This window comes from Rhamphochromis longiceps, linkage group LG8 (genome assembly GCF_057381845.1).
Source record: "Rhamphochromis longiceps isolate RC_006_pf linkage group LG8, R_longiceps_female_GT1.1, whole genome shotgun sequence".
Taxonomy (NCBI): domain Eukaryota; kingdom Metazoa; phylum Chordata; class Actinopteri; order Cichliformes; family Cichlidae; genus Rhamphochromis; species Rhamphochromis longiceps.
The window spans coordinates 19,320,269-19,345,100 of record NC_140564.1 but is presented as its reverse complement, the minus strand read 5'-3'; the positions used below and the strand labels follow the sequence as shown (position 1 = coordinate 19,345,100).

At 42.5% G+C, this 24,832-nt stretch overlaps 2 protein-coding genes across 3 annotated transcripts in view; one reads left to right on the top strand and one right to left on the bottom strand.

Moving 5' to 3' along the window:
• LOC146663531 (double C2-like domain-containing protein alpha) overlaps window positions 1-9,961 on the top strand; it is a 28,572-nt gene extending 18,611 nt beyond the window's left edge. The window contains exons 8-11 of the mRNA XM_085416328.1: window positions 2,955-3,154; window positions 6,022-6,103; window positions 6,247-6,343; window positions 7,754-9,961. Coding sequence (XP_085272454.1) covers window positions 2,955-3,154; window positions 6,022-6,103; window positions 6,247-6,343; window positions 7,754-7,890 — 516 coding nt within the window. The 3' untranslated portion in view covers window positions 7,891-9,961. The remainder of the gene's footprint in view (window positions 1-2,954; window positions 3,155-6,021; window positions 6,104-6,246; window positions 6,344-7,753) is intronic.
• A 9,250-nt stretch (window positions 9,962-19,211) lies between these two features.
• On the bottom strand, window positions 19,212-24,805 carry prrt2 (proline-rich transmembrane protein 2). Of its 2 annotated transcripts, XM_085416327.1 has the most exons (5): window positions 24,307-24,805; window positions 22,924-23,212; window positions 22,438-22,736; window positions 22,214-22,343; window positions 19,212-21,166 (listed from the first exon to the last, which is right to left on the bottom strand). In XM_085416327.1, exons 2-5 carry the CDS (start codon window positions 23,153-23,155, stop codon window positions 21,150-21,152), a joined length of 678 nt encoding a protein of 225 aa, XP_085272453.1. In that variant the 5' UTR covers window positions 23,156-23,212; window positions 24,307-24,805; the 3' UTR covers window positions 19,212-21,149. The 2 variants fall into 2 exon arrangements, with proteins under 2 accessions (XP_085272453.1, XP_085272452.1); XM_085416326.1 differs by lacking the exon at window positions 19,212-21,166 and having other exon boundaries at window positions 21,217-22,343.
• Window positions 24,806-24,832: the final 27 nt, after the last annotated feature.

The window sequence follows — 24,832 nt, the reverse complement described above, 5'->3', positions numbered from 1 at the left end:
AGTATTTCTTATCCTCACTGTCTGCAAATATCTCTCGATTATAGGTGTGTGGACATTTGGACAGTTGCACTGGTGAACTGGAAGAACAAGGTTTAGGGTAGTCTTCTGAGCAGGAGTGAAAAATTGCTGAAAGTCTGCTGTAACTAGTGCACTGTACAGTATTTTGTGTATATTCATGTTAACTATAACATTTCTTTAAATTTTCTACTTTGTCAACTAGAGAGGTATACTACCAACGACGTTCAGCACAGTCAGGATTTATTTATGTTTGACAAGACCACAAATCCCAGGTGGAGATAACAGGCATCACAATGGTGGTTATCAGCTTTCTCTGTTAAGCTGGGTTCTCTGCAGAGGTCACATGACTCTTCTTGGGCACAAAATGATCCCTGTGAGTATCACCTACTCCAGAGATCTTATCAGTAAAATGGATCACTGTTACAAATAAAACGAGAGATTAATGCTGCAGCGAAGTCATTAATCTGGGGTTACATCACGCTGGGTGGTAAAATAGACACTTTAATTATTTCATCGATGAAAGCGATCTCGGTGCTGCTGTGGATTTCTGACATGACAGCTGCACATTACAGCTTTGAAACTTTAAACTGGATACTTTTAAACGCTAAACATGAGACATATTCAACCGATAGAGAATCAATATTGCACTTAAAACATGCTGTAAACAGAAGAATCAGTAAAAACTTCCTGCTGATTGCAGGAAACTTGCAACCTGACCGGATTATGTGTTCAGCACAGCTACCACAGTGATTCAGCCAGGAAAAAGAGCCACTTAAACCCACTAACCTCGCTTGGTAGAACACCACTGCGGTTTCCCCCCTAAGTGGGATCTGTGCAACTTGTTTGTCGTCACTCGCTCTTTACCTTTACTGTTGGATTGGTTTAGATTCCAAAACTACTTGGTAAGAATTTGGGGGTTAAAGCAGTTCTATTCACAACACTCACCCCAAACACTGAAAAACTACACTTAGGAGTATCAAGTGTATTTAAATCAAATGATAAAGGAATCCTAAATAAACGTCTTTGTGTGCTGCTCTGGGTTGCTACCTTTGCCCCTTCTTGCAAGTAAACTTAGGCCAATATCATGCACTGACTACACTCTGGCTAAAATACATTGTTTAATTACTAAACACACGACGATGTGCTAAAGTAGACGCCACAGGCTACTGGTAATACAGTCCTGCTTTAAAGTGGACTTTATGCTCATCCCTGGATGTAGCTTTCCTATTTAAGCAGGCACACCTAAAGAGCTCATTGACTTTCATCTAACACTTGAGCTCATCTAAAGAACTTAGATACAAACTTCAGGAGCGCTCTCAGTCCAACGGCAAAGACCCGTCCTGGACAAAGTGAAACATCAGCCTCTAAGTCATTTTACTTGGTCGCTCCCGGCTTTTGTATTTTCTATGGACAACATCAAATAGTTACCAAAGCGTTTGACAAGAAGCGGAACAACAGAATAGATTCAAAGTGACAGATGAAAGGAAGAAAGAAAGCAACAACCGAGGGTGAAGAAAGGGAAGATGGCGCTCTCACGGGCCCATGACTCACCCTCATGGCCAGCAGCAGCAGTACATGTACGGTATTTATAGGAAAGAAGCATTTGCTATTTTTGATTTGCATCGCTGTAGGTGCATTGATTTTCAAAAGCTGTCTTTGTTGGTGCACCACAGATCTACCATTACTGTATCTCCACTAAACGTCTCCTGTAATATCTCTCCATCTCTCATTAAGTCTTATCTTCAGGCAAGAGGTGGAAACAGCAAAGGAGATCAATATGTCACACATACTAATCTCCTTCGAGATCCGCCCTCCCTTTTTTTAAAATAGTTTCAACAGCTTCGCCCCTTCTTGTCACCACGCTGCCTTTCCTGTCTCCCATGTTGTGTGTCTCTCTCTGAGACCAACAACCACTCTGCCATCTGTCGTCAGCAATCAGGGCACTTAAAAAAACTTGTAATTAGTGAGGATAATTTGCACCGGGTACCTGGTAAGGAAACAGCTTGGACCTTCACAGATCGATAGAGAGCAGCTCATTAGGGAGGTGGAAATCAACATACATCAAGTGTGGAGCCAGCTTCTCGCAGGGCGACAGACAAATGGGAAGGAAATAAATTTGTGGGCGGGTTTGAAAGATGTGAGAACAGGCGGACTAATTGAACAGCCTTGAATGTGGTGAGAAACACAAGCTGGCCATTAAGAGAGAAGGAGAACTAGCTATACTATACTCCAAAACTGAGCCTGATTTTGTGATCATACATCAGTCATGGATATCAGATCAATACATGAGCGTTCATTTGAATCATGTTTCAGTGAGTCTGCACTGTTAGCTTTGCCTAGAACCAAGGCAGGAAACAGCTTCAAGGTAGGAAAAATCACTAATGAACCGTTACAGTCCATCACTCCAGTCCTAACACTCCTTAGAGCTTTGTTTAGCTCTCCACTCACTCCTGAGGGAAAATCTGGCTCCTTTGCTTCCAAACACACCACTCTGTTCACCAGTTTGCCGCTGACTGTCTGTCTGTATGTCATTTAGTGCTGCAGGGAGCATGCATCGAGCTTATCGGGCTGTTTCATTGTAAACAGCTGCTTTCTGTGGCTAGAAATAACGGTGATGAAAACAAAAGGGAGAAAAAAAACCAATAAAGTCGTGGGGCCTCTAAAACAATCAATAAGCCACAAGTTAGTGAAAGGCTCAGCAGGGCCGGAGTCAGCTGCTAATTCTTACACTGCACATTTAAAATCACACATAATGCAAAAAGCAGAACAAAACAAAAAAAAACCTCATTGATTGCAGCAGATTTGAAGGTCGTGGAACAAAACTGCTGCCTCATTTTCATTATTGACCCTGAAGCTTAGGCCGAGTCACTAATGTGTGAACTACAAAGGCCGCTCGTTTGGCGTTTCTATGATTTTCATTTGTTTCTCTCTTTCAGTGGGAGACGGAGCAGCAGAGAAGTCTAGAGGAGAGAGGACGCTTGCTGCTCTGCCTCCAGTTCCTCCCGCCATCCACCGATGGCGACTTGAAGGGCGAGGCCAAGGAGAGAGCTCGTGGCGGACTGTGTGTGGGCGTCAAGCGCTGCGCCCATCTGGCAGCCATGGACGTCAACGGTTTCTCCGACCCCTACGTTAAAACGTAAGCACGCCATCAAGTCATGAATTTCATGAATAGCCAAAATACTTTAGACCAAGCCTCCATGTCCTTGAACCGCCCCTGAAACGCCATTCCTATTTCTCGATGGTCCAACCCACAGCAGCAACAAAGCCTCAGCAGTTTGCTTAAGTAACCCCTTAAATTTTAAGAGATCTCCACACACAAGGAGAACAGCAGGGAGGTGGCAACCAGAAACCAGAGAATACCAGAAAAACTGAGCACCTCGTAGCAAAGATGGGAAAATAAACACCGGCATTGCGAAGTGGGCGCATACCTGCTTAGAGGCGAGGAACCAATGGGGCCGGGTACAGTATTCACTACTTTTCAGCATACCAACCAAATGGTGCTGGCTGCTACTGACTGTACACTTTTATTCTCTATCGCATATATCTGAAAATCCAAGGTGACTTCCTCATCAAGTTATCACTTAAGACTTTAATAAAACTTAATGTGTGAATGTTACGTTGAGATCACTGAAATTAGAACTCGTCAAAGGTTCGTGTTGCGAGTTTGCTCAGATAACAAATATTTTAAATGCAAAATCCAAAGGTGGTCATAGCAACACATCTAATCTGTGTGAAACACCTGGTCAAACACAAAGGTTTTATTCTGTATGGTGTGTATAATGTATGAAATAAATAACAAAATGCTTAAATATAGAAGCAGAAACTTATTTTTTAAGAGAATAATTATATGATGAAGTTGGCAATTTATTATTTCACCATGAGAAAGTACACACATACACACAAAAACTGTACAGTACAAATTTCCAGGTATCTGTTTGAATATGAAAAGGTACCTAATCCTAGCGACTATCAGTGGGAGCAAAAGATCCACTCGTCACATGGTATCTTTTATGATATTTGAATATTACTCGTGTTCACTAGCGACTTTCAGACAAACAAAAGCTGAGGCATAAACCTTTGATGTTTGCCTGGAATACTGTGATATTGGTGCAGGAGGTGATAATCACCAAAACATAAACACCTCTAACCTATCATTTTGAAAGAGATATAGTAAGCGTATTGATTTCCTTGGTTAATAATATGAATTGCACTCGACTGGATTCAAATCTTGGCTGTCACTCTAAATGTACCTGCAGGCTAATCAATTAACCTCAGATCACTGCCCTCATAGTAACTCATATTAGAAATACACACACACACACACACATCTGTACTTGCTGCAGGTGGTTGTGATGCCATACGTTATCAGCTTTACTAAAACAAATTGTCATCTCTTTAGCTACCTGTCTGTGATATTTAAGGACTTTATTTCTAATTATCAAGTCTTTAAAATTATTTTTAATAATGCATACATTTAATTAAAAAAAAAAAATGTATAAGCATACTATTATTATCACACAACAATGCTCACACACACATTCTGATACATGAACACGTGACACAGATCAGACTGATGGACTCACATGTCACGATCCTCGTTTCAGGACAATCTTCGTCTCCCTCCTTCAACACCTTAATACCTCAGGTTGGCTCTTGGCTCATACAGACCCTATAAATCACCTTTTGTTGCCACTCACGAGTGATCGATGGCTCGAGTTAACCTCACATCAGGTAACGATGAGGGATGAGTGCAGCTTTTCACACAAATAGAGGCCACTGGGAAATGTGTCACTCATTCATCACGATGACTATAAGACAACTATGAGACTATGGGTATTGACAGGCTTGAAACTGACTGAAAGGCAGTGACATGATCTAATGTTATGGGTGCGTTGGATCATGAGGAGGTCCAGGATTAGAAAAAAAAACCAGATGTGGGTGCTATTGTTGTCAGAGAGGTCCTCTGGAGATTCATTACTCACTGATGAAGACTGCGTGTGTCACTGTGTGTCTGTTTGTGTCTGTATCTGTTTTGAATGATGCAAACTGACATAAAGTGGACAAATGAGCTTTAAAAATCGCCCCTCGTCTCGTGTCAGTGTTTTCCTGAGTGCTGGTTCTGGCTTTGAGGCTGTTTCTGCAATAAGTAAAACACTCCACAACCTCCCATCTCACACGCTCACACACACACACATGGACACGCACAAACGCAGAAATGCCAGCACGCTCGCCTCACCTCACGCACACACTAATCTCCCTTATCTTTTCCCGTTATGCTTCAAACTCCGGTTTTCTCTCTCTCCCGCTTTACATGCACCAAACCTACGCATGCATCCCTCACACATCCACAAGAACACATCACGCATCTTGTTTCATTTTGGATGCGTGCTCACATCTTTGCCCTTTGGCGGGAGCATCTTCCCAGATGCTTTGTTGTGTCTGAGAGTGTGTGGGAACATACGCTCGAGCCCGAGCTGTGGGTGGTGGGTGGAAAGCAAATGTGAATAGAGATTTTTGCCACGCTGCTTCCAGCTGGCTTAAAAATATCCCGAGAATTTAATGACAGCTCGCAAAGGGAGGCTGTGAATTTACAATCTGTGCTGTGCTGGTGAAGGACATACTGATCAGTCCCCTCTGTGGGTTTAACAAATAATACATGAAACCTTCAGGGGATCGATGGGGGACTTGGATTAGAGAAGACTGATATCACTGTCTGTTCAATATGAAGCTACAGCTACCAGCTGGCGAGATTAGTGCAAAAAATAATAATCAGCTGATCTAATGCTTAGTAGCGCTTCAATATGGTGTATTCATTTAGAATAAAGAATGAAGTAAGAGTAACACAGCAATCACTGACTCTTTCCTCTTCCTCAACAGTTATAGAAAAATCATGATTTCCTCCTCTGACCTTTACAGCCGTGACTGTTATTCTTTCTTCCACTGCTTTGACATATGAACAGTAATGAATCGTATACACGACGGTAAAACATTCTTCTGTCACAGGTACCTGAAGCCAGACGTTCACAAGAAATCCAAGCACAAAACAGCGGTCATTAAAAAGACTCTCAACCCGGAGTTTAATGAGGTACGCATCATCCACTTCAGTAATGACTGAAAGCGAAGGTGCAGCTCATTTAGAAGCTTTAAATGTATCCTCCAACCAGTTAGCTGCATTAAAGGTTTTCTGAGACTCGAGATCTTCTGACTGTTCACTCTGTCTTTACTCAGGAGTTTTTCTATGAGATCTCCTTCTCAGAATTAGCGACCAAGACGCTGGAGGTCACCGTGTGGGACTATGATTTAGGAAAATCCAATGACTTCATAGGTAAGTTCATGCCACAAGTGAGGCTACAGGTCATTTTTAGATGTTTAGCCTAAGATTCTTGCATTTGATTATATTTACTTCCACTTTTAAATCTCTTTTAAGGTAAAAAGTTTGAATTCTTCATTGGCATTTTTCTACATTTTTATTTTGCAAATCACATGAAGATGTCCGTCCATCCGTCCATGTTCTGCTGTTTTTCTGAGCAACAGTCTTAGCAGCGATGCCCAGACAGTGTTCCCAGTTACGTCCACCAGCTCTATGGGGGACAATGGGGCCAGCTGAGAGGTGTAATGTCCTGGGTCTACCCCGGGACATCCTCTGTAGGACATGCCCGAAACACCTCATCTAGGTGGCTTCCAGGAGGGATCCTGGTCAGATGCCTGAACCACCTCAACTGGCTCCTTTTAATATGGAGGAGCAGCGGCTCTACTCTGAGCCCCTTCCAAATAACCGAGATCCTCACCCTTTCCCTAAAAGAGAGTCCAGACACGTGTAGGAGGAAGCTAATTTCTGCCGCTTGTATCTGCAATCTTATTCTTTCGGTCACTACACAAAGCCTGTGATCGCAGGTGATGTTAGGAACGTGGATCGAGCGGTTCACCGACAGCTTTGCTTTCACACTCAGCTCTCGCTGACCCAGAGTGGGCACTCCACCTATTTCCAGCTGAGGACCTTGACCTCAGACTCTGTTGTGCTAACATCATAGGTAAAAGCAGAGATGAGATCCTGACACCAGCAAACCAAACGTCTTTTGTGGATAACAGTTCTGAACAGAAACAGTGACAAACATGCCCTAGTTCAAGACTTTCAGCACCAAACCTTCTTCTACTGTGAAAATGTTGCATAAAAATACAGTTTGTGGTATTTTTCTGAAGCAGATGGGCAGTCAGGTTGTGGGCATATGTTCCTCAAATTGGAACAATGGCATTTGTTAAGGATTATTTTCATATGGAAATGGATACACACTTTCCAAGCTCATGAGTCAAACTAACTACATCTCCCGACCTGAAATAATACGCACTCTAGGTGCTTCAACACATGTGAAAAACAAGATGGGGCTTAGATCTAACACAATGGGCTGTTTGCAGGGGAACTTGACTCAGAGAAAGAAAGAAAAAACATTACTGACGTTTTAATTTTTCAGCACAATTAATGGCCAATCTGAACACACTTCATTAGACAAAGGTAAAAAATATGTACAGGTCTAATTAGTACCTGATCAGAATAAAAAAAACCCATTAAAAGCCTGGAACATGAGGTTTCATTGTTGATCCTCTGTGTTTTAGACGTCTATTATAAATAAAATGGAATACAAAACAATACAAGACATATTCAGAAGCTGTGTGCTGGAGCTTGCTGTGCCTGCTCTTCTTGACCTCTGACTGTCTGCTCTGTTTCTGCTTTTGTAAGGGGGGGTATCCTTAGGGTGTCATTCACAGGGAGACACTCTGCAGCACTGGATAGACTGTCTGAAGAACAAGGGCAAGAAAGTGGAGCGCTGGCACACACTGACCAACGAGCTGCCCGGATCCACGCTGCAGGAATGAACCCGAGCTTCCTCCCCTATAACTGACACCAGAGGGACCGCCTGAAGACCCGGGATGAAGGACGTCTCATCGCATGTTTTAAGGATTGTTCTGCATGACTGTGACGGATCCATATCCTCCTTTGTGTCATAATTCAAAACATCATGCCCAGACAGGTGGGATGGGGTGGGGGGAGGGTTGTCCACAATCACAGATCAATACTCTAATCTCGGATCTAAACAGTCCCAACACAAAGCTGAAACCATTTTCTTCACAGTACTGGCAAGCATTCACATCCTTTCAGTGCTTTAAGATCGGTCTAAATGCTCCTCGTGGACAGAGCCCACTCACGAAGAATAATTGCGCCGGGACGTTTGACGAGGGGAAATGTTTAATTATTCTCTCGCGCAGTCCCGCATGTCAGGTTTGCTTGCTCTTATTAAATTCATGACATTAAAACTCCGCGGTCATGCCCATCTGTCTCAAAGCGCACATACCTCTCCGTGCAATAATGATTGCCTAATGCTTCCGAAGATATTTCCAAGTGGTCTTAATACTGGCGGATGTTTTTTTCCTCTGATCGTCACTGGATTGACAGCACGAGCTGATAAGAAAACTGGTTCTTCCACGTCGATGGTTCGTGTGTGATCTACTTGCATGTTCGGTGTTGATGGAGTAAACTTTAAAAAAAAAAAGAAAAAAAAGGTTGGAAATGTTCATCAACGTGTTGTTCCCTAGAAGAAACTGTATTTTATTTAACGGTAATGGCTCTTTAATGTTGTTCGCAGTTGTTTGACGTGTCAGCTCTGATATCGGTGTCGGTCGGTTTTGCTTCACGTTCCCTACTTTGTAAGGCCAACGTCAGTAACGGGAGTTTCACAGCAGCAGAGCGTTTTACGGCGAACCATGCATGACTGTACTCTGGCACAGTAAATAAAGTCACATGCCTTTGTTTCATATACAAATTGTAAATATGAACCGCTGTAGAGCGCTGTGCTTTATGGTGACTCCATGGCTGCTGCTTTACTGTCGACTGCTTTCAGCTGCAGGTTTTCTCTGTGTGGTGAACAGGCATGCTCACAATGCCATTGGTGTTAATATGTAAATATATGTGCGCTGTTTCACTTGTTTGGGATGTTTGTCTTTTGCAAAGCTTGCATGGTTGTTTTTATCTTTGTTTTAGTCCACAGTGGACTCCTTCAATCACACAGCCTGGTAGGAAGCCAGTAAAGCTAATACTGCCACCTGGTGTTGTTGAACTGTAAGTGCAGCCTCTTCTCTGACTACAGAGAGCAGAAGTCCATCCATCAAATGTGTAAGGTGAAAGGAAACCAACACACACACCAACTTTCTGCTCCAGTAAACAATAACTGCAGCAATTAAAACATAAATTGAATCTTTACAAAATGTAATAAATACAACTGCAATTAAAAAAAATGTTGCTGGGATGCTTTGTAAAATAAACAGAATTCAGTGATTTGCAAAGTTCATTTTATTCACAGTAGATCATAGAAAACATGTGACATGTTTAAACTGAGGTATTTTACTACTTCAAGCAAAATATTAGTAATTTTGAATTCAGTGGCAGCAACATGTCTAAAAATTGGAATGGAAGCAGCTATGAAAGCTATACTGAAGAAGCCAAATGTGGGCAGGAGTCAGAAACACTGTTGTGGTGAGAGAGTGTCGATGCAGCGTGGAAAACTCTTCTGTGGTCAGACAAATCTAAATTTGAAATTCCTTTTGGCAAATATGGACGCTGCATCGTCCAGACTAAGACTAGATCGATGATCTGACTTGCTTGCATCTCTGATGGTTTGTGCATTAGTGCCTGTGAAATTGGTAGCTTGCACTGGATATATGATCAGTATATGAGTATTTACAGGTTTTAGAGCAGCAGAAGCTCCAATCCAGATGACATGTTTGGCCTAGACATGGAAGGCCTAGAAGATTTCAGCAAGGTGATGCTAAATAGCATACTGCATGTATTTCAGCAGCATGGCATCACAGCAGAAGAGTCAGGGAGCTGAAGAAGCCTGCCCGCTATCCAGACCTTTCAACAACTCAAGCATTGGCTCATGGGCCCAGGACTGTTCAGCGGCTAGATCCATGTCAGATTATGATGGGACAAAAATCCATCAGCTGGTCTCCACTGTTCCCAGATGTCTATGAACTGTTGCTAAAGAGGAGGGGATGCTAAACAGCGGTAAACAAGACCCTCTCCCAACTTTTCTGAGACATGTTGCTGCCATAAAATTCAAAAATAACCTTTATTATTTCTTAATAATGGTACACTTTCTCTGTTTAAACATTTGCTGTTTTCTATGTTCTGTTGTGATTTACGAGATTCATTTATATTTGTAACATTTTGCACAGCTTTCCAACTTTTTTTTTTGTAAATTCAAATGCTGCTGAATTTATAGTGGGAAATATCTGCTGTAAAACGTATCTTTCTGGGTTTGAGTCTTGTGATTTTTACTATGTTTACTGACAATGAGAAAATGAAGCAATGAATCGACATTATTGCTTCCGTTTCAGTTCATTTCACTGTCAGCAGCTTTCAGTGAAAATCCTTACAAAAGCTCCAACCAGCAGCTCAGCACCGAACTGCACACAGACACACTTAACAGCTGGCTGGTGAGCAGAGTGGAGCTTTTAGCAGGAGAGCTGTTTTGTCCATTTAGGATTTAGGAGGAGGAGGAGCTGTAGTAATGCTATTTACCATCTTTTAGCTGTAGAACTGATTGGCCACTAGCATGTATGAAATAAACTACTTTCTCTCTGTGATGGCAGCGAGGTGAGGATCTTCAGTTTATCCACACAAGAGCATCGCCTTATTTTCTTTCCTTCCTTGGCTTCACGCAGATGCTCTGTGTGATCAGTGGAAGACTCTGGGCTCTAAAACAAAACAAAAATCCAAGTTCTGTTGCTTGTATCATTCTTTTGGGCAGATTATCTTAAAATTTATGACTCCTTCAACAGATTTGAGTTCACCGACATCACTGTAAGGGAGACTGCCGCACTTATGCGTTCCCACCGCCGTGCATTACAGTCCCCTTAGTGCAGTGTGGTTTTTCCTGCCATCACTGGCCTCAAAAAGCTTCTGCCTGTCTCTGCATGTTCTTTACAAATTTAATGAAAGGCATCTTATCCTTTAAACTTCTGAATTATTTCCATCCCTCTGTCAGATCTGGGTGGACTTTTATTTTATTCACTTATCGGATGAAGAAAGATAATAAATAAGATTTTGAAGCATTTCTTCTCATCCAGATCAAATTAGTTTACAGTATCATCATGACTTATTGAATGTTTCACTTGTTCCATTTGACAGGCAGGTGAGAGCCTAGCATTGAGACTTCCTTTTTATACCTTGTGTACCCGAGTTTGTGTGGGCAGGACGCCCTGAGTGTTGACGTGAGCTAGCTGACTGACTCAGCATTACGGGCAGTGAGACAGAAGTTCATTCCAGATAATAACTGGGAAAAAAGGCTTCAGAGAAACACGTGAAGCTGCCAGCAGCTGTGCAGTTTGTGATTACTGTGCATTTTCTCCAGTAGCCTGAGCGAGAAAGAAGCTCTTTGTGAAATGAGATAAGGCTGCCACGGTTTCATCTTAGTCACTGTTTGTTCCTGGATCTGCTCGCACGTCAACACCATCACTGCTCTGTGATTACAGGAAATAAAATGGCTTTATTTTGGTGATTCTACTATTGCAAATACAGGTAACACGGTAAAAAGTCTAATACACTTTGTATAATGTGATTTTAGATTTAAATGATTTTCATAAGTCACTTTCCTCTAACAGCAGGGACACAATCAGGAAGGATTTACACTAAACAGTGACCTACTAATTTCCATATTGTATTGAACAAGTCTTCTTCTTGTTTTTTCACTTAAAGTCACTTAACACTGACCCAAGAATCATTTAAGCATAAAAACGGCACCCAGCTCAAGAGATGAACCAGTGCTGTGCCTACTCATAACAGACAACCAATTTAAAATGATCTGTTACTAGCGGGCATTGTGCATTCTTGTCTCTTTAGTTGAGTCTATGAAAAATCTCAAACATAATACTGGTAACACAGATAACAGGTATAAAATAATACTTTTTGTGTTCTCCAGGAGCTATTAGACAAAACCCTAGCATGTCTCAGCATGGTGTGCAGCGTGTCCTTAAAAATGTGAGGAAAACTGACAAGTGGACGACAAACGGCAGGTCTAAGGCTGAAAGTCAGTGGCAACGGGTCTGATGGAGATGATGAAATCCTTGGTTCAAATCTTCATCAGTTTGTAGAGGTGGTAAGAAAAGATGTACAACAGTGACTGTCAAAATTTGTGGAATTATGAATTCAGAAAAGTACCATCAGCTTTTGATCCAACATGTGGTAACATCTGGAAAACATAGGCTTGGCAGCAGCTTAATTTTTCAGCATCACAATGATCCCAAACACACTGCCGAGGCAGTGAAAGAATACCTGAATAGAAAAAACAGTGGAGCACTATCAGTGACGGATTGGCCTCCCCAGAGGCAGTGAGGTGCAGTGAGAACAGGACAAAAGTCAGCCAACATCCAAAGAAGAGCATTCAATGTCCTTCAGGAAGCCTGGGGTCCATTTTTCTAGCAAAATATACATTTAAATAGAGTGTGGCTCACGATTTTCTCCACATTGCCATATTCACAAGCTAATGTAACCCCATATAAGCCTTAAAATAATCAAATTTTACCATCTATTCTCTACAAATGTAGCAAAGTACTTTTAAAGCTATCATCACTCTGTTCTGGTGGCGTCAAGTTATTTAAAATAGTTTCTATAAACAGGCATTTTCCAGCTGTAAGAAAAACATGAGCAAGTTTTTGCAGCTCATAGAAAAGAAAAGAAAAAAAAATCAAATCTCCTATTTTTGCCGAAGCTGCAAGAAAGAAAATTGGACTGCTGGTTTTGAGATCAAAACTGAGATTACTGTAAGGACAAAACAAAAAACAAAAGTGGAGGAGCATTTGAGGACATTAAAGTTTTAAACATCTGTGAGGCGAAACGAAGCCTCTCCTGGTGATAAAGAGGTTTAATTAAAAGCAAATGATCAGCAGTTAACAGAGGCTCCACAAATAACATCTAAATGAAGCAGCCACCAGGTGTAAAACACCACAGTGGCATTTAGCGAGTCGATAGAAAGAGGAATTAAACTCAATAAAAAAACTGTACAAAAATGTGAAAATAACAAATGTAAATTATGTTTGCATAAGGAAACTCCTTTAAAATTGAGTGTATTAGCCAAACCCAGATTGTGTCCTGTCTGTGGGGATTAGTGCCAGCAGAGCACACATAATGCAATATGAGAGCTGCTGTGTGGTCCTCTGAAAGGGCTGTGTGCTTGTATCATAACACTAATGCTTTTTATTAGGAAACTGCAAAGAAGCTGCTGAAAATAAAAGTGGGTAAGGATGAAAATTATCTCCGACGGTGCAAGCAAACTAAGATTTGTTCAAGAATATATATTTTTGGTGATTTTCCTGCAAAGGAGGACAACACTCCTCGTGCACTTTTCACAATGATGAGCAGTTTCCATTACAGAGCCATTATGGGTGCATTACTGCCATCTAGCTGGGATTGTGATGAAAATTCAGAGGGTGCAGTTACAGCAGGGGGATGCTGGATGTGTGGCAGCAGTGCCGTGCGGTAATAATGGGCCACACAAGGGCCTGAAGCTCCCAGTTTCTATTAAGAAGCATTTGTGTGAATATTATAAAAGTACTCAATGATAACCCAGTTCAAGAGTGGAACTGCACGGATTTAATCAATTCCAGCTTCTCTCATCTTCTCATGCTTGCTCATGGAAAACTTTGGAGATGGTTTTTGCTTTAAAGATGATAAAACTGTCCATGCAAAATATAAACAAAGGGCTTCAAATGGGAATCAGTACAAATGACGTTTCAAAAAAACTGCCTTTTCACCAGGCTCAGAGCAAGAAGTTAAATACAGTTTTTCATGCATCGGCTAATTTTGAGATTTTTGACTATTTTGCTTCCATAAAATGTTTTATTTTGTTCAGAATGCACAAAAAAGCCTAAAATAACAGTTAAATGTGTTTATTTTACTGCACAAACACTAAACAAAACATAACATCTTGATGATTTGGGGAGTTTCTTGGTGATATCTATCAGGCAGGCAAGCACTACGCTCAGCATATCCAGGCTTTCTTTACATTAGCTGGCTCAGCAAAACCTAAACGCTCTGTCAGAAATAACGGTCAACATGACAGTGGTTATCAACCTTTGTCGTTAATTCAGGGCTTCCAGCTTCAGGCTCAGTGCACGCTCACATAAAAGGGCACTTTGAATCTCTTGCTGCACAAACGGCAGGAAGGTGGACCAAACTGAGCGTCGCCTGCTTCAGTCAGAGAAACAGCTATACAAGTAAAATGGCAAAAGGAAACAAAGTAAGAAAACTGTTGATGTTTCCCACTCGGGAAACAGTAATGTGACACGGAGCTGCACATTAGTGCTCTGAAACTTTATAAGTGACGTATTTAAACATCAGTCTGCTCAGATCTGACTGTCCAGTGATGGAAGTGTGGAAAAAGTCAGATTATTTGTACTGATTCAATGATCTTACTGATAGACATCCTACAAATGGACTGATTCATTTACTAATCTGTGTTCTACTCCTTTCAACTCCAGCAGTGAAAACGAGACTTCAAGCATAAAAATATTTTTGTTTTCCGAACGTGTGCTGTGATTTCCTGTGACCACGAGTCATATTTTACACTGCAGCATTAGTAACACATGCTCAGCAGGTTGCATGTTGTATTCCTTAAGCGGGAAAAACCTCCTTGGGCCTTTTGTAACACAGTAAAAGTGTGTCGCTTCCAGCTGATTCTAAACTGCAAACATTACCTGCTCTGGACCAGGCAGCATTAGTTGCTATGGTGACACAGTCAGGTTCAAAGATACTCTCCTCCACATGATCACAGGTGATGCAGACTGAAAGCAGGTTGTGCTGCCCTCTGTTGCACTGAGGACGTGTTATCTGAACATATGTGACACATGTTGACGAAAATATACAATCAATAATTCATGCGTCTTATTGTGAAGGTCGGCGCCGCGCAGCACTTCCTGACAAATTATTCACTGTTAATGAGCTGAATTAATAATTAGTTCAGCCTTCAGGGAAATAACAAATATCTAAGCAAAGGAAACACGCTGTAACTCTCTCGATCTCTCTCCAAGTGTAAATAATAAAATTAGATTCTGACTGAGTGTCACAGGTTCTTGCTGTAACACCTCGGCTTTTTTCCACCCCAGCCGTGACAAGACAACATTCCTGCGGCGGAGCCGTCAACAGTTTCTCTAAAAAAAGATCCACAGCAATCCGTCTCCGAGCGTTAATTCCCACTCACAGTGGCTATTTTGCGGCCCCAGTTCTCTCTGCACATTAAGCGGGCACTAAGAGAACAGCGTCGCCGCAGGTCAGTAGATCTCATTATGCTGCTTCTGCGATGCAGACTGACAGGACGATCACGATGCATCCAGCCGCTGCCAAACTGACTCACGGCCGCAGTGTTTGTTTGACCCAGCTGCATAATCCATGACCCACTTACTGCATCTGGATGCGACTATGTCTGGTACACTGATCCCCTTTTGAACTGTTACTGTACTGTAGACATACTAAAATTAGCTGAGTACACAGGAAAGTACCTTTAACTGTCAGAGAAATCACGCTGGTGGGTTTGAATTTGCTGTTGTCAAATGTTGTGAAAGCTGTTTTTGTTAACGTTGGGTTTTTTTTCCCCTTTTGGGGCACAGTAAGACTATTTTTGAAAGTATTGCAGAAACTTTGCCATGTTTACTTTATGTGCATAACATATTTTTTTTAAGTTTATTATTACAACAGAGCATTTTCTTCACTGGAAGCTTACATTTGTATGTAGATACTGTTGTGTCCTGCATTCACACCAAGGACAGAACAGGAAAACATGTTATCAATGCAGGACATGCTGGCACCTTTATTATCCTGCACACTTTTGCAAGTCAAAAAATACATTTTCCTGTCAAGGTCAATAGCTGGAATATCGCTTGCATGGGAGAGATAGCAACAGAGTGGGCTTATAATTTACAGAGATAAAAGAAGAAACTTGTTTCGAGACCAGAATGAAAGCAAATGTAAACAATGTTTTAAAATAATTACACAAATTAGTGAGCAACCTGAAAAAGTAGATTTTACAACAGTTTTTTAAATACATTTTTGACATTTAAGTCAAAGATACTGAATCCTCAAGTTCAGATAAGACTTAACTTTTAGAATCTACCTCATTTCAGTTGTTATTAAATAAATAAAAAAACTCAAAACTTAAAAAGTACATTTACATTTTTTTTTTAAATTGGCATAAAAGTTCAAATTCAAAAAGTAGAAAAATGCCAGAAGAGCGATTTTGTATTTTAAAATAATATTTTGAAACCACTTTTGCAACATCTGGGTTTATATTTTTATATATAATTTACACAACAAATGTAGGTTTTAGTGTTTTGTGCGTGGATTACTTTCAAATTAGTGGGTGGGACACAAATCTTCGGAGATGTTACACCAATCAAACTGTTAGGGTACTACATTCTGTACTACACCTGGATTTATTGGTTGATCCTGATGATTTTTTACAAAATTATGAAGGAATTCTGCTGCAGTATATCAATGAAACACATCAGCATTTTTCTTTGGACTCTTTAAAGAGTTTCAAATGCAACGCATAGCCACGCAGATCGGCTAACCGGTGCTAGTTTAATTGGTGCTACAGTAAGTAACAGACTAAGATAAAATAATTTCACTCACCAGAACTGAAGCACAATTTGTTCAGTGACCTGCAGCACACAGCAGGACACTGTGGCTGTCAGAACTTTTTCTCTAAAGCAGCTCATGTTCCAGATTAGAAGTAAGATGGGAAAATAAATGCAGGGAATTTTGGTTTAAACTGATGACATCACCACTGGTTTCAAGTAAATGTTTAGTGCTAATTTATTTACCAGTTGTTACCATGCTAGCACCTGCTACATTTCTAACCAGTATAAATGTACTCAGCAGCACTGAGAGCTTTGGGGGTGTTTTTCTGACTTTAAAGTCTCACTCCTTACCAAATGACTTAATGCAATTAGAAATGTCAGTTAAACGCTTAATGCTGACCTATTAATCAGTCAGGAATAATAAAGGAGGCTTACTCAAGGGATGAACCAGTGTTGTGTCTACACATAACAGACAAATTAGAAGAACCTGTTTTAAAAAGCTTGTCACAAAAACACATTGTTTGTTCCAACTTCATTGGCTGAATCTATGAAAAATTCCAAGGTTAACACGGTTTCACAAAAATAAAATTATACTTTTTGCCCCAACAAGGTGATTCCAAGGAGCTGTTGGCTGAAAACCTGGCAAACGTCAGCAGTGTGTACAGTGTGTCCTTAAAAAACTTGAGGAAACTGGACAAGTGGAGGACAAAAGAAGGAGCAGCAGCTGTCTACAGACAGCCCTGGCCTGTCTACAAAACTGTCTACAGCAGATGAACAGTATCTGAAAGTCATGTTCTTAAGGGAAAAATCCTAATCCTAATTCTCTTGTATGTTGTATGTAGGTCCCATACCAAGAGCAAATACTTGATACGGGACCTGAGAGATGCATCTTGCCCTTTAGTTGATCCATATACTGTTTAATGAAGCTTCATCAGATCTCAGTGGAAGAGTGGCTGTCAATAAGCCTTTCTTATGGAAGGGAAACGGGGAGAAAAGGCTGAAGTATACCCGAGTGTACAAGAATTGCACCGGAAATCACGGACAAGTCAGTATTGCTTAGAGAGGTCAGGAAAGAGGTACAACATGACGTGTCTACAGTCCTCCGTAAAACATGGTGGAGGTTCTGCCTTGGTTTGGAGCTACATTTCAGCCAGTGTTGTTGGTGAGCTTGCCTTGTATTTTGTATAATAAGATTGGCAAAAGCTTCGTTTTTAAGCATAACAATGATCATAAACACACTTCCAATGCAGTAAAAGCATACCTGGATAGATGAGCCTGGACTTCAACAGAGCAAAAGACAGCCAACATCCAAAGAAGAGCTTTGAATGTCCTTCAAGAAGCCTGGAGAACTATTCCTGAAGATGACTTAAAGAAATGATAACAAAGCTAAGAGAGTTCAGACTGTGTTGAAGAATAAAGGCTGTCATTACCAAATATTCACTTTCAAGCTTGTTAGAATCATAGACTATTTGTTTTGTACTGTATTTATATTTATATACTGTATTTTCATTCATGTGTGCATGTTTCTATGAATTGCTACGCCTAGTTCCCATTTTTCTAGCAACATATAAATAAATTAAGGATGTCTCAAGACTTTTGAACTGCACTTCACCCTAAAATTGGACTGTGTTACAGAAGAGGAGCTATAAAGCAATTCCTACTTTTGGATGCTCATATTAAATATGGCCAAAGTTTCACATAATGAGATCAGCGAATGCGTAAGCAATCCCCGCGAGCCAAAAGCTCAGACTTCAGGCTCCTCTAGACTCGATTTAGTCCGACAAGTCATTACCACCCTGCTACACAGAGAGCAGATATCCTCAATACATTCATCTCAGGCACACAACTCTGTCTCTGAGCACAGCAGCACCATCCAGCTGCCTCTGTTTGCATGGGGCAGTCCATCAGAAGAAACTTGACATGAAGGAAGGGTGGCCCTTAAAGTGAGAGCAGCTGAAAGCAGAGCAGTGCCTGAACTCTGAGTCATGCAAAGCTAATCCAGCAGAGTGAGAACCAAAAATCTGGAGCTAAAAAAGAGCAGCATACTGTCTTAATATTTCAAGACACTGGCCCAGTTGCTGTTCTTGTTCATGAATGATTTTTGAAGAAGAAAGCTAGTAACCACTTCTTAAAGAGTGTTAAAAAAACAAACCTCAGGAGGAAATAATGAAGGAAATTTTTTGCTTTGATTTCATTGAAGTCATCTGAGGCTTATGTTCGCTCTACTGGCGGTCATGCAGTGCAGTGTTTCCTTCTGGCTCGAGGCCTCTGCCTTCAGCATTTTGCTCTTCCTGCTGTCTTTGCACTCTGCTGCCTGACAACAGCAGGCGCTCTCCATCCCAGCAGCTTACACGCCATCACGGCACTGAGGACTACACCAACGCTTCCCCCACCCTCCACCCCAACTACACTCCTTTCCCCTTTTTTTTAACTCCACTGATGCAAAAACACAGTCTCTCCTTAACGGCTTAGCTCTCCTTTCACTCACTTTTGACGCCGCCTTTATTCTGCACAGCCGCTGATGCTGTTTATCCCTCCAAAGCAACACTGAAAACAGGTCACATGCATTGTGTCTTTATTATAAATGTGCTGCAGAAGTATAATATTCCAAGTGTCAGCTTATCTTTGCAATTTGAAACTTCCATCATCATACATTACAAAAAATCAATAAATAAACAAAAAGAAAACAGAACATGCCAATAACCACAAAGATCATAGAAGCCTGGTGGGAATACAGTGGCTGTCTGGAGGGTATCCAACAGCTTCAGCGCCTACATCAGATCTTAATTACGTAAAGGTAACTCATATCCACTGGAGGATTAGCACAATATCTGCAGAGTACATCAACTGTAGATTACAATCAGTAAATTTACATTATTAACAAAGGGGGGCGGGGATGGTTTGTATATATATGCCGCAGTTGTCTCGATAGAAAACTATCTGCAGGGCCAGAACTCATGATGAGACCCTTGAAGTCGCGGCATTGGAAAATCTGGGACACAGCAAAATAAAGTTTTTAGTCACTTTATCGATTAAATCACAGTGAAAACCACAAGTAGATAAAGATTAGAGGTTAGCGAAGGATACACAGGAGATATTAGAACAACGATAACAAACCCGGCTTTTAAAATGATGTTCTTCACACTAAAATGCTACGACACTGCTACTTCAGAGCCCCCACCCATGTCTGATCTAGTGTTTCACAAACACCTACAACGAAAAGGTGCTGACTCATCCAGGTGGGAATCAACTACGGAGGGTATTTTATTTCTTTTTCTTTTTTTTTAAGTATAATATAAGAACAATCTGTCTGCTTTCAAAGCTCGGGCTACCTGAGGCTACAGCCGCATCTTTGACTAAACAATCACAAGCTATTTAATTTGTTAACCAAATAGTGATGCCCGCACTGCCTTACAGCTGCCGCTCCGCTGCGGCGCAGCACTTCCAGAGTTTCAAAATCAATCCCTTACAAAGATTATCAAAAGACAGATGGTGCGGCATCACTGACTTCCCTGTAAAGTCTGTGTGTTTTGTTTTGTTTAAGCTTTAATCACTACAGCGTGACTTTTTCCCTCCTTTCTCCAGCTCACAGTGGTTGCAGGTGTCGAGCAGATACACAGTATAGTTGCACAGAGCGAAAGCACATCTCGATGCTTCCCTCCACATCAACTGGTGAGAAGTGAGGTCTTTGCAAAGCAAGAAACTTTTTTTTTTTATCCCCTTGCTCGAAATTCTTTTATTTGGCACATATTTCCTCCTCGCTGTGTCGACTGTGCCTCCGTAATCCCCTTTTCCGTTTTAGCACCCACGGCTTGGTAAGCCCCGCTTTCATCCTCCTTTTAGTCGGCCCGTACGCTCAAACACAAGATATCATGGAGTCATTTTGAGCCACGGAGCAAGAGACAGTCTGAAACAAGAGGACATAACTGGGATTCAAAGGGTTTCCTCTCTGCTGCGCGTGTGAGTTCATGTGCGCAACACAAAATCCCGGAGCCTCTCTGTGCGTTTGAGGGGGATTTAACCAGAGAGGTCATTTTTTGTTGGGAAGTTGAGAGGCGATCCCTCCGCTGCGCTCTAGTCCACCAGTTTGGAGGCTTGTGATGAGATCTCTTCAAGAGTTCGAGTGTCTCTGTGTTGGAAATCATTCCAAACGTGTTGGCCGGAATACGAAGGGACTGATTAAAGTCTGTCTGTTCCCTTCTCTCCAATCTAACGTCCCATGGACCCCTCCCCTCACACCCTCCCCAGATTTAGAGTAGCAGCATTTGCATATTTTATTCTCTTCCATTAGCAAAGAAGAAAAGAAAAGAAAACAGGGGGGCAGGAGGGGGATTTATATCGATTACAGAAATATAAGTAAGCGCTGTATATCGCGGGGAGGTGGGGGGCAAGGGGGTGTGGGGCACATTTGTCACACATCCAGGTAATGACTAGGCAGGTAAAGATGGTGGTGCAGGTGCGGGGCCAGACGGTCTGTTGCCTTATCCGGTTTCATCCTGGGATGAAACTCAGGGTTTCACATTTACTAAAAAAAGAAAAGGAAGCGTATTAGTCAGAGCTTTATATTCTGCAACTTCATATGGATGTATAAACTTTCACAGACCACAGAGGACAGTTACATAATGAGAGAAGAAGAAAAAACAAGGATTGCCAAATCCCAGCGCTCTTCAACTCAAGTTGAAGTTGAGTCTACAGTTGTTCTTCCAGTCATTGAGCTAATTAGCACATCTCTTGGCTTAATAAGACCCACAAGGCTGCAAATGGGCACGCTCAGAAATAAAGCAGAAATAAGTGTAATCTGAAGTGAAAAGGCATGATTGAGAATGACTAAACTACACGTGTCTAAATGTAGAAGAACAGCAAAACAAAAAATAAGACAGAGGCTGGTCCCTTTCTTTGCGAGTCACTGAAATAATCACTGATCTGTTATCAGAATCCTTTTTATTTGCAAACGTACAATAAAAAGCACATTTGTCCAGCTCCCGAGCCGGTCAGCAGCTCACGAGCTGGGCATACAGTGGTTATACATGTGGTACAGAATCAACAAGGCTTCACATTTTGTACAAGCAGAGAGGGCAAGGCGTGAAAACAAGACAGTGGACTACACACGTCACTCTACAGATACACACACGGCAAAACCGAGGCATGCGGTCGGTTACAGCTGTAGGCCACCCGTGCAAACATGGAGGAACACGTCAGAAAATGTAGATCTGCGTCTGCTTCGGGAGGGCTTAATATGTTCTGATCTCTGTGCAGCGGCGACATGGTTTCTAAAGGCTAAAGTGCTGCAGTGTATAAAGCCACGTGCAGGCGTTGGGGCTAGCGCTCTACTGTGCAAACACAGATAGTAATAATATCAGTGATTAAGGTCAGACTGTGCCAACAGAGCTGAATATATTATGCTAGTATGATGGGATAAACGGTGACAACAGCAGGTTGTGGAAGCTGCGACACATCCTTCAGTAATTCACGAGACGAGAGGAGAGTTCGCAGGAAAGAAGCGGCTCAGCAACACAGGAGGTTAAAAAGGAGAGGTTAGGGGGGGTTTAAAGGTCAGATTTGGGACACTCACTGGCCAGGTTGACAATGCAGGCGATGATAATGATCGTCCCTCCTACTAGTGAGACCATGGAGAGCATCTTGGCCACGCGTCCCAGACGCACGGCGCCGTCCAGATTTCCCTGCTCCAGACTGTTCTTGGACTGAGGGAGAAGATCAAAGCGTCTGTTAGCATCAGCGTGATTAAAAAGAATAAACTCCAAAAACCAAACACACACACACAAATCCTGCTCTCACCATGATGGAGTAGACAAATCCAACAATGTTGATGGGCCAGACTGGGCAGAAGCAGGCCAGCACGGAGAGGAGGAGGTAGTCTTTGACTTTGGAGCGGTCCAATGGTGGGTTGGTGGCGATGCTGGAGTGGCGAGAAAGCGACGGCCTGGGCGAGAAGGCGGTGTAGCCGATGGAGCTCGCCCTGCTCCCCTTCCTGGTCTTGCCGTGATGAGGGTAAGAGATGGAGTGCTGCCTTCTCGGAGGAGAGGAGACGACTGGAGAGGTGCTCTTCTCCTCGGACACTGAGTGGATCCCGTTACCTGCGTGTGAAGGATGAAGAGGACAAAGAGGTAAAACGCCAGTGCTCGCACGCCTCCCGTGCTCTCCCGGGAGTTCATCCACGCGCAGGAATTTGACTTTCCCCCAGCGAGCTGACTAAGCAGCTGCCCGACCCTGCCTCCCTCCCCACCCGCTGCCTGGCTATGAGGTCAAACTCAAGTCACTCACCGTTCTTCAGCTTCTCGTTGATGACTATGACGAGCTCTCCTTTGGATTTGCTGCGGGCGGGCCTGGTGCCAGCCGGGCTGCTGCTGCAGCTGTGGATGAGCTCTTCGCCTCTGACTGGCAGGCACAGCTCAGAGACGGGGGCCTGGCTCGACAGGGAGCCGTCTTGGTCCAGAAGCGATGGTTGTTCTTCCACAGGCCAAAGGCCGGGGGCGGGCATCATGTTCACAGCCATGCTGACAGAAAGAGAAGCCCGTGTTCGTGGTCCGGTCCTGCACGTCTGTAGTTACACCTGGGGCCAGAAAGTGGTTTTAAACACATTCATAAACAAAAACTGTTCCTTCCCATCTGCTTAGGGATTGTGCAAAAATCACTGCAGTGGAGAAGAGGGCAGACAGATGGAGCAAGAGATAAATCTTTTCTTCTATTTAAACTATTTTTTAATCAAATATTTAGACCAATTTTTGCTATTGGAGGACAGCAAAATAATAGCAAGTCTATAGATGTTGAGTTCTTGGTCACAGTCTCAACCCAACAGAAAGCAGCTATAGGAAAGTAGGGCATAGTATCAAATGAGCCACAAATGACCTAAAAGAGATTAAACGCACCGTTTAATCTCTTTTAGGTCATTTGTGGTTGGGTTGTTTGCCTACAGTTTATTTAGTAAAACTCTACTTGTTTGAATCAGTTTGCAGATGCTGGGGAGCAGCGCTGCCTCCCTGAAATGAAATATTTATATGGCTGGCAGGGGATTTCTAACTAGCAGTTTTCATAAACACATCCCGTTTCAGCAGATTTCAGAGTGGATGTGGGCTCAATATCACCCATAAGCCTCTTTATAATCCCCTTTTGAACGTCAGATGACATCTCACGTTTGATCACTGCTCACAGCTGCTGAGGGATGGATGAGCAAAACACAACTGTAAATAAGGCCTCCAAGACTCGCTTTCTCAGGTAACAAAAAGCAGGTCAACAAAAAGGAGGAGCGGAAAAAAACAGGTATGGCAGATGGAGACGGCTTTCCTGCCTCGGTCTCCGTGCAGGTGTGTACATAGCTTTATTTCACCGTGTGTACACAACCGCTCACCGACATATGGTGGCCGGTTTTGCCGGACGCAGAACAATAGCTAGAGGACACAGCGGTAAAAAGGCTGAGGACAAAGGGGGGAGAAAACTCGGATAGAGGCCAACAGGGAGGGAGGGAGGCTGCTCGTTAATTAGCCTGCCGCTGATGGGTTGGATTCAGTGGATGTGCGCTGCTAAACTGCACCGATAAGCAGGAAAAACACATGCACTGGATTCACAGGAAATGACTGGAATACATAAACAGCCATTTGTGTATCTCGCACCCATCAATCCATCAAAGGGAAAACTAATCAAACTGACCTTTGTTTCCGTCCCTTTCTTTTTTAATCCAGCGCTCGCCTCGTCGTCATCACGTCGCTGGATTGTGCATCGTGGTAACCTCACTCCCAGGTGGGGAAAAAACAAAACTGTCAGACGTGACCAAACATCTCCAGAGCGCAGAGGGTTTCTAGACGTGCTCCGTTTAAAAGCCCGATCATATGATTTATGTCCAGTGAAAGCTGAGGGAGGGAAAAAACAGAAAGCGGTGGGGCTGGTGTAGCCTTGCGCCAGCGCAGTGAGCTGGGATGGATGGAGTCTCCTGGATATCAGGGTGGTTCAGAGAGGAGGGGTGTGTGTGCGTGTAACGAAAAGTGAAATCAACCAGAGTACGTGCTGTGGAGGAAGAGAAAAGGTGTGTGTGTGAGAGATGTGCTGTAGGGGGCGGTGGTTTATAGCATCCACCTACCGCCGGTGTTAAACTGTGACCTGCTGTCTGTGCGATGCTAATTAGCCTAATTATGTGTTCACACAAAGAAACCGTGATACGGCGGTGGAGCGTCAGCTC

What these genes read in the sequence shown, in the direction of transcription:
- prrt2 (XM_085416326.1), bottom strand. Translation starts at nt 23,155, where the DNA reads ATGGCTGTGAACATGATGCCCGCCCCCGGCCTTTGGCCTGTGGAAGAA. An exon ending in CAACGAGAAGCTGAAGAACG is followed by an intron (nt 22,737 to 22,923) that starts GTGAGTGACTTG and finishes CTTCACACGCAG; the next exon opens with GTAACGGGATCCACTCAGTG. An exon ending in GATTTGTCTACTCCATCATG is followed by an intron (nt 22,344 to 22,437) that starts GTGAGAGCAGGA and finishes CTTCTCCCTCAG; the next exon opens with TCCAAGAACAGTCTGGAGCA.